General features: G+C 41.6%; 1 protein-coding gene across 2 annotated transcripts; it reads left to right on the forward strand.

Annotated features, from left to right (window-relative positions):
* Positions 1 to 220: 220 nt before the first annotated feature.
* On the forward strand, positions 221 to 6492 carry LOC123121796 (protein SCAI homolog). Of its 2 annotated transcripts, XM_044541855.1 has the most exons (9): positions 221 to 956; positions 1768 to 1974; positions 2084 to 2323; positions 3350 to 3416; positions 3502 to 3645; positions 3836 to 3927; positions 4818 to 4988; positions 5068 to 5204; positions 5841 to 6492. In XM_044541855.1, exons 1-9 carry the CDS (start codon positions 420 to 422, stop codon positions 6025 to 6027), a joined length of 1782 nt encoding a protein of 593 aa, XP_044397790.1. In that variant the 5' UTR covers positions 221 to 419; the 3' UTR covers positions 6028 to 6492. The 2 variants fall into 2 exon arrangements, 1 of the variants encoding a protein (XP_044397790.1); XR_006459854.1 differs by lacking the exon at positions 5841 to 6492 and having other exon boundaries at positions 3836 to 3931; positions 5068 to 5176.
* The last annotated feature ends 5621 nt before the right edge of the window (positions 6493 to 12113 follow it).

Genomic DNA, 12113 nt, shown 5'->3' on the forward strand with positions numbered 1-12113 from the left:
ACCCCGGTCAACCACCGGGACTTTCCCAGCGGTGACATGGATTCCACACACCGCCCACACTGACTAGTACTAGTACTGTGGAGTGACAGAAGGTAAGCGATTAATAAACAAAAAGCTCAGATGATTGACCCATGAGAGCCCAATTAGCGCCCCAGATGAGAGATGACAGCGTTTCCGCGCAGTAAATAACAGCTCACCCCGTGCTCTACTCGTCCACTGCTTTTTACCTCTTCTCGAACGAACTGCCCCTTTTATCACTCTCTTTTTCTCTCTCTCTCCCCCCACCGTCGCCATCTCACCGCGTCCTCCGCCCGTTCGCCGCCCGAATCCAAGGGACAGCGGGGAAGGAGGGACAGGCAGGCAGACAGGCAGGGAGGGGGCGAGCCCTCGCCTCCCCCGCCCCGCCCCGCCCGCCGGCGATGGCCGACGGCGAGCCCTCCGGCGCGTACAGGGAGTTCAAGGCGCTGGTGGAGGCGGCGGACCGCAAGTTCGCGCGCGCGCGCGACCTGCCGCTCTACGGCGGCGGGGACCACCACAGCCGCAAGGCCTTCAAGGCCTACACGCGCCTCTGGCGCCTGCAGCAGGACCGCCGCCGGGACCTCGTCGCCGCGGGCCTCCGCCGCTGGGAGATCGGCGAGGTCGCCTCGCGGATCGGCCAGCTCTACTACGCGCGCTACCTCCGCACCGCCGAGCCGCGCTCGCTCGTCGGCGCCTACGTCTTCTACGAGGCCATCTACAGCCGCGGCTACTTCGCCGCCCCCGCCCCCGCCAACGCCAACGCCTCCGCGGCCGCGGGGGGCGGCGCCAAGCACCAGGGCCTCCTGATCCGCTACAAGGAGCTGCGCTTCATCGCCCGCTTCCTCGTCGTCGCCATGCTCATGCGGCGGGCCGAGGCGGTGGACCACCTCGTCGCCCGCCTCCGCTCGCTCGTCCAGGAATCCAAGTCGGCCTATCCCGTAAGAAGCTTTTCTCCTGCGTGTGCTTTGGATTGGGGGAGCCCGAGTTGAATGACGCGTTTAGGTCTTCTTTTTGGGGGTTATTACTTTGAGAAGCAGGACATGGCTGCCCTCTTCATCATTGAACGAATGTAGTACTATGTTTCTTCTTCTTAACAACTTGGTGTTCATCACATGTTTGCCAGAAGTTTTTGCTATTCAATCGAGTGTTTATTTTCGTGCAATTCAGTTTGAGTTACTGCGTCAATCCCCTTTGGCTGTGTGTCACTTATCCTGCTCCTCTCGTTTTTTGTTGCTTCACGCTCCTCTGCTGTTTAGTTACAGAAGAGCATAAGTATCCCTCTGTATTCATGTACAGTAGATTTGAGTATTATGGAGGATTACTGATCATGGAAAGAGAGGGTTCGAGCGGATTCTTCTTTTCTTGTTGCTTGGTGTTTGAGTCGGTGGTGGCCTGAGCTTGTCAAGTAAAGAATGCGCACTTACCCTCAGGATTTGTAATTTTTGGATTGTGTGCGGATGAGATGATGGTTGAATTGTGCCACCTTCTCAATTTATGACAGCAATGAACCTATTAGGGGTAGTACATAGTAGTACCAAGTAACACATCAATGAACCTATGCATAAGGAGCGAGTAATGAATATTTTATTGCTTTGCTACATGAAAGCTTTGGATTGTGCAACTTATCGTGTTGTACTTTTTTGTGTGTGTTTTATCCACTTATTTCTTTATTCATTTCAGTACACTAGGACATTTTAAGCCTGTTTTGCTTATCATTTTATTCTTCCTTACAACATGACCTCTTCTTAGAAAACCAACTTCAAGGAATGGAAACAAGTGCTTCAAGAGCTTGACAGATTCTTGAAAGCTGACGGAGCATACAAAGGATCTAGATCACTTAGATATGATAACTTGTTTGATTCTTATGCATCAAACCTTGCATCAATAGCAAGATTCCATTCGAAAAGAGTACTGAAACTGAAGGAAGCTGTATTAACAAGTTACCACCGAAACGAGGTTACTCATATTACCCCTTCATAAATAAATTTTCTATTCCTCTAGTTATCACCGTTTTTGATACTATGCTGATCAGCTCCCTCACATGATGCCGTTGTATGTACCACAGGTCAAGTTCACAGAGCTAACTTTGGACACTTTCAGAATGCTACAGTCTTTAGAATGGGAGCCCACAGGGTCTTATCAGATAGCTGTTAAAGAACTTACAGAAAATGGCACTATGAGTGATCAGAGTGGACCCTCTGGTCTGATCGATATTCACCTTTCTACAGAGATCTCTGATGGAAATCTTCCTTCAAATCCTCAAAGAGCAATCATATATCACCCTACAGTCTCTCATCTTATAGCGGTAAGCCCCTCCTAGAAATTGCTTTGTTCCCCTTTAAAGTTGAAGTTTTGCATAATCGCATATAATATTCGTGGGAAATTCCTGTGATGAAAACAGCTTTAAACAGTGCTGCATGCTGACCATTTGACAGACTTGATGCTGATAGTATGGTCGATGTTTGTGATTTGGTTAGTGAAATAACACTGTGTAGACTTGTTTCTATTGTCCATAAATATCATGCATCAGTGGGTGACTCAACCATAGAAACGATATAGTATCATGTTATTTATATGAAACAAAATAAAGTTAAGATAAATTCTATTAAACTGAGGATAAGTTAGGTAGAATCGTTTAGAAATAGTTAGTAGAATCAGAGGATTTCCTGCATTCTTGCTACAAAATGGTTGGCAGGCCAGCCTTTGCTCCTCGCAATGAGCTTGATGTGGTCATACTTTCTTAGGCTGCCTTTGCACATTTTCAACGCCTGGATACATGCATTTTGTGGTATGCTCACTAATCACTATGTTGTGTTACTGGCCGAGTAGTCATTAGAAGATATATTTAAAAGAATTCTGAGTTTAAAGTTTCACCGCATATGCCAGTGTGCATATGAGTGTATACCTTTTCTCCATTTTACAGGAGTAGGATGAAAGTTGAATTGAATATCTGAGTTTTGAGTACATGTATTTGAAAAAGGCACGTTTACTGCCAATAATTGCCCCATAGCACGCTTACCAATATATTGTCTTTAGAACACATCTCCTTGTAAATAGGCATAGTGATGTTATGGTTGTTAGCAGAACTGAACATCAAATTTTGAGCACAGTCACTGCGAAATTGGCAAATTGCTAATATGTTCAGACCTTACTACAAGTTGGTAATAATAACTTAATAATTCATGTGGGTAATATGTTACTAGATCTTGAGAGACCCCTCGAGTCACATGGACAGATGCAGCATATAGTGTCAATCCACATTGTTCTCTTTTCTCTATTTCTGTCACCAGATTCCTTGGTGTTAAATCCAGTTCATGAATGGTAATTGCAGGTTCTTGCCACAATCTGCGAGGAGCTTTCTCAAGATAGCATTTTGCTAATTTATATATCAGCATCAGGTTCCTTTTGTATTTGGCATTCAATTTATGTTGCACTATTGTTTTGATTAGATTTCCCTTCTAACTTCGAACATTATCCTTACAGGCCTTGCTGATCAGAATGCATATCATAAGTATGCATCTAGCTCTTCATCACGCTCGAGGTCTGCTTCTGCTTTCTCAATCGATAAGCCAAATTCACATACCGGTTTAGATGATCATGTATGGCTTGGTCCTCGTGGAAATGGTGGTATGCTCCGCTTTCTCATATAACTGATGGAACTATATGCCTATGTCGCATTACAATGTTAGTTATCAATTAAGTCCACTATTTATGGTTTGTTAGTTTGGTGGGCGACTAGATTGTGAAATAATATCTTATTTTTATGATGATGGATAGCCTGCGTTTTCTCACATCGGTCGGACTATCATTTTTTCAGGTCCAAACAATCTTTATCCAGAAGATCTGATACCATTTACAAGATACCCACTTTTCCTTGTAATTGACAGTGAAAATAGCCATGCATTCAAGGCAGGTTTGTCAGAACTTATTCTTGGCTTGGTAGAAAAATTGTTACCATGATGCGTGACCTTTAATTGTTTCTTAGCTACCAGACTATATGTATGCATTTTTTTTCTTTTTAGTTCACATTATCACGGATTGTATTTATTGAATCTGAATGGTAGACATTCTCATTTGCTTCTTAAGTGGAAGCATCTATATAGTTGGTAGTATTGTCCAGTGGGGTTCACAGATTCAATGTCTCCTTGATCTTTAAACCACTAAACAAAGATTAAGCTTGTTATGAGCCTGTTAATTAGTCATCACTGATGATAATGGATCATGTATAACATATTGTGAGAACCGAGAAGGTTGGGCTCTAGGTGTAGTGAACTCAGTTCTATAGTATTATAGCAATACCTGCTTTCATACAGAAAACATCCAAACTTGCCGTTGTTAGGCCTTTGTACAATGCAAGGTGCTTAAGAGAGGTGCTTGGAGAAATAAACCAGGCTTTCCTTAAGCACCGGTGCTTATTTGTACAGGGCAGGTGCTTAATTAGGCGTCTCTCCTGTAGAAATAGGCACTAGTGCTTCAGAAAAACTCGGTTTATTTTTCTAAGCATCTCCTTAAGCACCTAGCATTGTACAAGGCCTTAGTAGCCTGTAAAGCCATCATGTTGATTCCTTATCTTTTTTTGCTAGTTGCTTTCCTTGCACATAATTATATTGCATTTGATTGGTATAATTCCCAGAATAGGTTTTCTCTATAACAACTCAGTTATCCCATGAAGTCGTATTACAGTGTATGAGGAATTCTTGTTGTAATTTGTTGAAGTGGTTCTTTGTCCATTCATTTTGTAGTAATAATGCAGAAAGAAAATTCTTGAACGAATTATCATTTGCTTGTATAATCAACAGGCCATACATAATGCAGAGAAGGGAGAGCCAGCTGCCTTACTTCTTTCTCCTAGGATTGCATCGGCCATGCCTGGTGTAGAATCAGGCAATGGAGGCCAATTTACATACTTCCTGACTGCTCCGATGCAAGCCTTCTGCCAATTAGCTGGAATAACTTCCGACATTGACAGCGTATGTTCTTCTATTTTTTGACTTGAGTATTCCTGAGATATTTGTTTCGACGGTCTGATTTCTTTGGGCTTGGTTTCAGGATACATATGCTAATGCAGAGAATATAATTTTCTCTGCTTTGGAACAGTATGAAGAAATCCTCAGCACATCTGTTGGATTGAATATTGTCTGGGGTCAAATTTTACCTGATCCATTTCTCAGGCGCCTGATTCTCAGGTACATAAATCCATACCTTCCATCCCTGAGTCTTTGGCAGTTCTATGTTAGTTTGGCAGTATAACATGTAAAAGTATGTTGAAGCATGAACTGGTTATCCATATTATTTGCATGCACCCTCTTTTCACAGGAAAAAAGAGCAAGTTTGCATTTAAAATTCATCACGCTACCACTATTTTTGGTATTAAAGAGTAAATTTGCGCCGACTGCACCAAAAGTATGAAATCAGTAATTTAACATGATCTGATATAGAGTGGCTTATCCATTTGTAGTCCTTTCTTTAAATCGCATCAGTTGCTTTCACGCTACTCTCTGCGCATCTCAGCATGCAAGTTATTTGGGCTTCATAAATGCAATCCTGATAGTCTAGGGAACACCTATCAGCACTGCATTTTGTTTAGGTTTGTGTAGGGACTAGAGAACAGTTGCCGCGTAGGTACTTGGTACCAGCTAAGTTCAATCCTGACTATGGTTGGCTTGCTAGATAAATTTTTGTTGCATATCTTATGTTCATTTATTTTTTTGTTTCTCAAACAAAGACTCTATTGTATCTTAGAGAACATATATTTGTCCTGCACACCAGACACTGTTGGTTCTATATGCGAAGTGTTAATATTCTTCGTTATATGTCGTCAGGTTTATTTTCTGTCGAGCAGTGTTGTTCTATTTCCATCCTGAGGAGCATGGCGAACATCTACCAATCTGCTTACCCAGTCTTCCTGAGTCGGTCTCTCCAAACGCCAAAGCCATCAAGACTCCCATCCTTCTGCTTGCAGAAAACCTTGTTGTCAGCAATCGGTTTCATTTCGGCAACAGGACATGATGATCAAGCGCAATAACACAGGCTTTCTGTAGATACCTCCTTGGTAAATATGGTCCAGCTATTTGTTGATTGTTTAGCGTTTATACAGCCAGCGATGGATGAGCGGTGTCAGCGAGCTATAGCCTTCTGCAGCCTGGTTGAGGTGAATGATGATAATAGGATGGTTTTGTGTGCTGCTTCATCTCCGTTGCGCATCTGTAAAAGTTTGTTTAGGGGTTTGCCTTGCTTTGCTTTGCTCTAGGTAGTGTAGGGTTTCTCCTTCCTTCTCTTTTGACTTGTGTCAGGAGATGGCAGTTTGTAAGCTGGAAGAGGCATTTTTTTAGTGCTCTAGAAGGCAGATTATTTTTTTAGGCTTAGCTTAATATGTTGAAAGTATTTTAGCTCCATGTTTTGCATTGTTGTCCACTTGCCTTGTGCTCCTAACGTTTGCAGTTGGTGTTTGCCTTCCTTGAGGGGTTCCGCGTACCTGTTAAGTTTGGCTGTTGTCTTTTTACTGGGTAACATAGCATGTGAATTTTGAAACTCTTGTAAACAGATGCTCCCGATTTCTCGTGAAATTCCTGCATCTTAACAGGTGCTGATGCATATCAAGTGCCACATCTCTTGTTTAACTGTCTTGTCTGATTTTTTTGAGTGGCAGCTGCCTTGTCTGATTATGACACGTGCCTCTGTCTGGCCGTTAGTGGACTGTGCGAGAGGCGCTGGGTTGGGGACCTCCTATGTGCCGCTTATTGCGGCAAGGAGTTGCAGTTTTGCATAGGAGACGACTCACCTCCGCAGAATGAAAAATCGCAAAAATAAAAGGAAAACGTTGGTGGCCGGTGGACCGGCCGAACGCTCGGCCGGTTGCTTCCTACGTCCGCATTTCCTATTTGACGCCACAGGCGCCAGTTAACGTGCATTTTCATTAACTGGTGCCTGTGGCGTCCGTAATGGGCCGGCCCATCTTGGCACGGGTTGACCTTTTTTTTGAAAATTCTATGAAATTTTATGAATATCTATTAACTTTTTAAAAATTTCAAAAGTTTTGTTTTAGATTGATGAACTTTTTTGAATATTGATGAACTTTTTTGAAATTTCATGAATATCTTTTTGAAAATGGATGAACTTATTTTTTATTTATGATTTTTTTTCAGTTCAATGAACTTTTTCTAAAAACACATGAACTTTTGTTGAATTTCTATGAACTTTCAAAAAAATTAATGAACTGTTGCTAAATTGGATGAACTTTTTTTTCAATTTAAATGAACTTTTTTTCAAATTGATGATCTTTTTTTAAAATTGATGAACCTTTTTAAAGATATGAACTTTTTTTTCAAATGGATGAACCTTTTTTCTTTAAATCTGTAAACATTTTTTGATTTCATATTTTTATTTTCGTAACAAAAAAAAACTGGGGGAGCACGCTAGTGGGCCGGCCCAAGCTAGCAGCGGTGCAGGCGCCAGTTCGTTAACGGGCGCCTGCAGCGCTGTATAGGAGCTCCGTCCTACGTCATGCGCTCGCGTTTGCGCACAGAGAGCCGCGTTTTCGTGTGTGGGCCTAAACCTTATCCCTTCGCTTCTTCTTCTTTCCCCAATTCATACACGGACATGCGAGCTGAGGTGACCTCTCCCAACGGTGCCATGGATCTCTCCTCTTTTTTCTCTCCGACCATCAGCCATGACCTCTATTCTCCTCTTCCCGGCGCCATCCTTTTCTCTCCGACCCCATGCGGTTGCGAGCGAGGTGCTTCGAGGTGGTCGTGGAGTCACTATAAGGGCTTCCACGAGCGTTGTTGCGTGGGCCGCGTGGCGGTGGCTGCGAGGCTGCTGATGTCGCCAACGCGCTGCTCCTTGCTAAAGAGGCGGTGATCTGGCAGCAGTCCTCACTCTTTTTGCGCTGGAACCAGTGTCGGATTTTGCTGGAATCGGCAAACAATTTTGCTTTGACGGTGTGCCAGGGGATGCTGCATTTGGCCAACGACGACGACAAAGCGATGCTGGAACCGGCAACCAATAATGCTGGAACTGGGGCCTCAGCGTGCTGGGATCGATGTCTCGGTGTGCTACAAGCTAGCGACGCCGCACGGCGATGCTGGAACCGACACCCAATTGTGTTGGAACTAGACAACACAGAAGCTGCAACGGCGACTTCGTGGCTCCCACCGTGTCGATATGCTACCAAGGAGATCACCCGGGATGCTGCGTCCGTGAAGTATTTTTTTTGCTACAATCAAATCTATTGGAGTTTGTTGTTTTGTTGGATTTTTGCTGGATCTATAGTAAATTGTTGCTGGAACTGGCTGTTTGTTTTGCTATAATCGATTTTTGCTAGGGTTTTGCTGTTTTGTGGGAATTTTGCTGTAACAAGAGTAATATGTTGCTGGAACCGGCTGTTTGTATTGCTACAATCAAATATGTTAGTTTGTGTTTGTGAGCTTTTTTGCTGGAACCAATGTTTTGTTTTGCTGGAACCGTCTAAATTTTTGCTTCAACTAAGCATCGGAGGTTTTTGTTTGCTGAGTTTTTTAGCTGGAAGCCGTTGGTGTTTTGACGACGGCGGTGAGCCGGAGCCGGCGACGCGAGGATGCTGCAACCATGGCGACCTTGTGACAGGACCTGTTGGTCATCGAGCTGTATCCATGGTGACCACGCACTAGGACCTATGGACGAAGGAACCTCATCGTGCGGTTTAAAAAAGCCTAATCGTGTGGTGGCGCGGGCACCGGCCCAAATTTGGGCCGGCGCACCGGCGCCTTGTACTGCCCAAAATAGAAAGAACGCTACCAGGAATCGAACCCGCGAACTGCTTGCTGTAGGCGCACCGCGCACTCGCCACTGCGACACGCAAGCTACTCTGACAAATATGCACCGTCAGCATTAAAGAACCTGAACAAGTCCATAGCCACTATAGTAACTGAGGTTTATTGCATACAATTACATATTAAAACTTCTATTAAGATTACAAGCGTAAAAAAGAATAAACTTTTTGAAACGCAAACATTATTTGGGAACTGCATAGAAACTAAAACCAAGTAGGAACAAAAAATTGAATACGAGAATATTTTCTAAATTATGAACTACTTTTCGTAAACACAAAACATCTTTTCCAAAACAAATAACAAAACGGGAAAGGTGATATTTTGTTTTCAAAACTAAACTATTTTAAAAAAAACTCGAGCATATTTTGAATATGTGAACTAATTTCTAAAACATGAACATTTTTTAAATTTGTGAACAAATTTTGAAAACTGTAGCTTTTTTAGAACATGTGAAGAAATTTGGAAAACAAGAACATTTTTTGAAATTCCAAATATTTTAGAATTTGCGAACAAAAATTAAACATGCGAACACATTTGGAATTTATCAAAAAAATTTAAAAAATGAACACTTTTTTAATATGTGCACAAATTTTGAAAACGAAAAAATGTTTTTAAATTTGCGAACAAATTTGTAAAATGGGAATAATTTTTGAAATTCCGGAACATTTTTGAATTTGTGAACAAAATTTGGAGACGGAAACATGTTTTATGAAATTCCCAAAATTTGTGAACAAAATTTAAATATGTAAACATGTTTTGAATTTGTGAACAATGTTTGAAAATGGGAACTTTTGTGAAAACAAATAGTTTTTGGTATGTAACAAAATTTAAAAATGTGAACATTTCTTGATTTATCGGGCATTTTCTGAAACGAAGTAAACATTTTTTGATTTACTAAACATTTTCTGAAACGAAGCGAATAAATTTTAAAATTACTTTTATAAACAAAATGTGAAAAAGGGGAAAAAATGTAAAAATGAACAAAATTTGTAAGAGGCGAACATTTTTTGTAAAAAAGAACAATTTTTGAGAAAGGGAAAAGGTGAACATTCTTTTAGATCTGTGAACAATTTGTTAGAAAGGGAACAAATACTCTAAATGTGAACATTTTTATATTTTTTAAGAACAAGATTTTTTTTAAATTTGTGAACAAATTTTGAAAACGAGAAATTTTTTAAATTTATGAACAAAATTTGAAAATGGGAATATTTTTTAAATTTTCGAACATTTTCCATGAATCTCAAACAAGATCTTCAGAAATCACAGTTTATTTAGAAATTACAAGCATTTTTCAAATTAGCATACATTTTTAAAAAATGTGAACATAATTTGAAAATAGAAAATAAATTTTGAATTCTGACAATATTTGAAATTTCCAAACATTTTTTGAAAAAAGTAAAAGAAACTGGAAAACGTAAAAAATGAAACGAAAAGGGAACAGAAGAAAAAGGAAACAGTAAAAAAGAGAAACTAAAATCAGGAGGAGAAAAAAGGTTCCAAACTGGAACGAATGAACTGGTCGAATGGGCCGGCCCTTTCCTCTGTGCGATACGGCGACAATTTTGCCGCAGCGCGCGGAAAATAGGGATTTCCGCTGGGTTGGGCTCAACCATCGTTTTCCCAGCGATCCGTGAGCTTGCGTGGGTGGGCGAGCCCATTTACAGTCGGCATGTCGGCTCTTACAGGTGGTCCCCATGCTGCTATTATACATGAAATATTAGAACGTAAAGCTAGTTTCCAGTTCTGTAGATTCATCCATTTCGAGGCAGATAATCTCGCCAAATTTACTTGTAATCTTGCTACAGGACATGTGTGGTTGGGCAATCCACATGACCCAACAGTCGGACCTATGTTTGAATCAATAAAGGTTGGCATAATTTTCTCAAAAAACAAAAAGATCAATATAAAAAATGTTTGTGTAGTTGTAGAAACTGTTTCAAAAATTGTTCATGTGTTTCAAAAAACCTAACAATTCTAAGAAAAGAATATATACAATGTATAAAATGTTTGCATAGTTAAAAAACGTTCCGATCTTTTTAAAGCAGGTTTCAACACGTATTTGTTTTTTTCACGTACTCAAAAGTGGTAAAAAATGTAATCATGTATTCTAAAAATGTTAAACACACACACACACACACACACACACACACACACACACACACACACACACACACACACATATATGTATGTTTTAGATGTATACAAAAATATACAATGCGTATGAAAAAAGAGTAGAAATCAAAACATATATTCAACAAATGTTAATCATGTATTGGAACAATGCCGCGAATCAACTTATGGTTGGATGGTTAGGAAGACAGTGGTATCCCCAGCCCACAAGGGTTGAAGTTCTAGACTTGACATTGGTGCTCGTATTTTTCTGGATTTATTTTAGGCCTTCCGGCGATGTGCGCAGAGTGGGAGTAGACGCTACCGTCGACTACGAGGACGTCTGTGGTGACTTCATCAATCTCAAGATAAGGTCCCAGCTCAGTCTCTCGAAGGTGCTCATAGACGAAGGGTGTGTCTGCGTGCATTCAAATCAATGAGTATATGTGTGTATGTATGAGTGTATGCGTCTACTGTGTCCAAAAAAACATATTGAAAACATGTTAAGCATGTATAAAAATGTATCTGGTGTAAGAAAAAAGTGGACATGTGTTGAAAAAAAGAAAAGGAAAAAGAGAAAATTGAAGAAATAGAAAAAACCAAAGAAAACCTAAAATATCCGAAGAAGAAAAACCAATGCAATAGGTGAAAGTTCATAAAAAAGCACAAAGAATGAAAAGAAAAAAACACACGAGCTATAACCGCTAAAGTACTTAGCCAGCCGAAAGGCCACACCGAGTTACGTCTTGGTTCTTCTTTTTGAGGCAACCGAGTTACGTCTTGGTACGCGTCTAGCGGGCGATCGGCCGCCCTAGGATCGCTAGCCAGCGCCCACCCAAAAAGAAAACCATCTGGTCCCCCCCCCCAACAAAAAAAAGGAACCCCACCCACCCGCCCGTAGGGCGGAAAACCGCCCGAGACCCAACCCGCCCGCACGAAAACCACCCAAGACCCGCCTGCACGAACAGGTAAGCCCCATAAACAACTCGCGAGGACAGCTGGCCGCGGGATCACACGTGCACCCGCGACCGAACCCACCCTCCTCACCAAACCGCGCGAGACCAACTACCCCCAGGCCATCTTCTTCTTCCCCACGAAAGAAGGATCTGCCCGGGGGCAAAATCCTTCATCGCCAGGAGAGAAGAACGAACATGGCAGCTCCCAGGGACAAATAAG

Source organism: Triticum aestivum, chromosome 5D, assembly GCF_018294505.1.
Source record: "Triticum aestivum cultivar Chinese Spring chromosome 5D, IWGSC CS RefSeq v2.1, whole genome shotgun sequence".
NCBI classification, from domain to species: Eukaryota; Viridiplantae; Streptophyta; class Magnoliopsida; order Poales; family Poaceae; genus Triticum; species Triticum aestivum.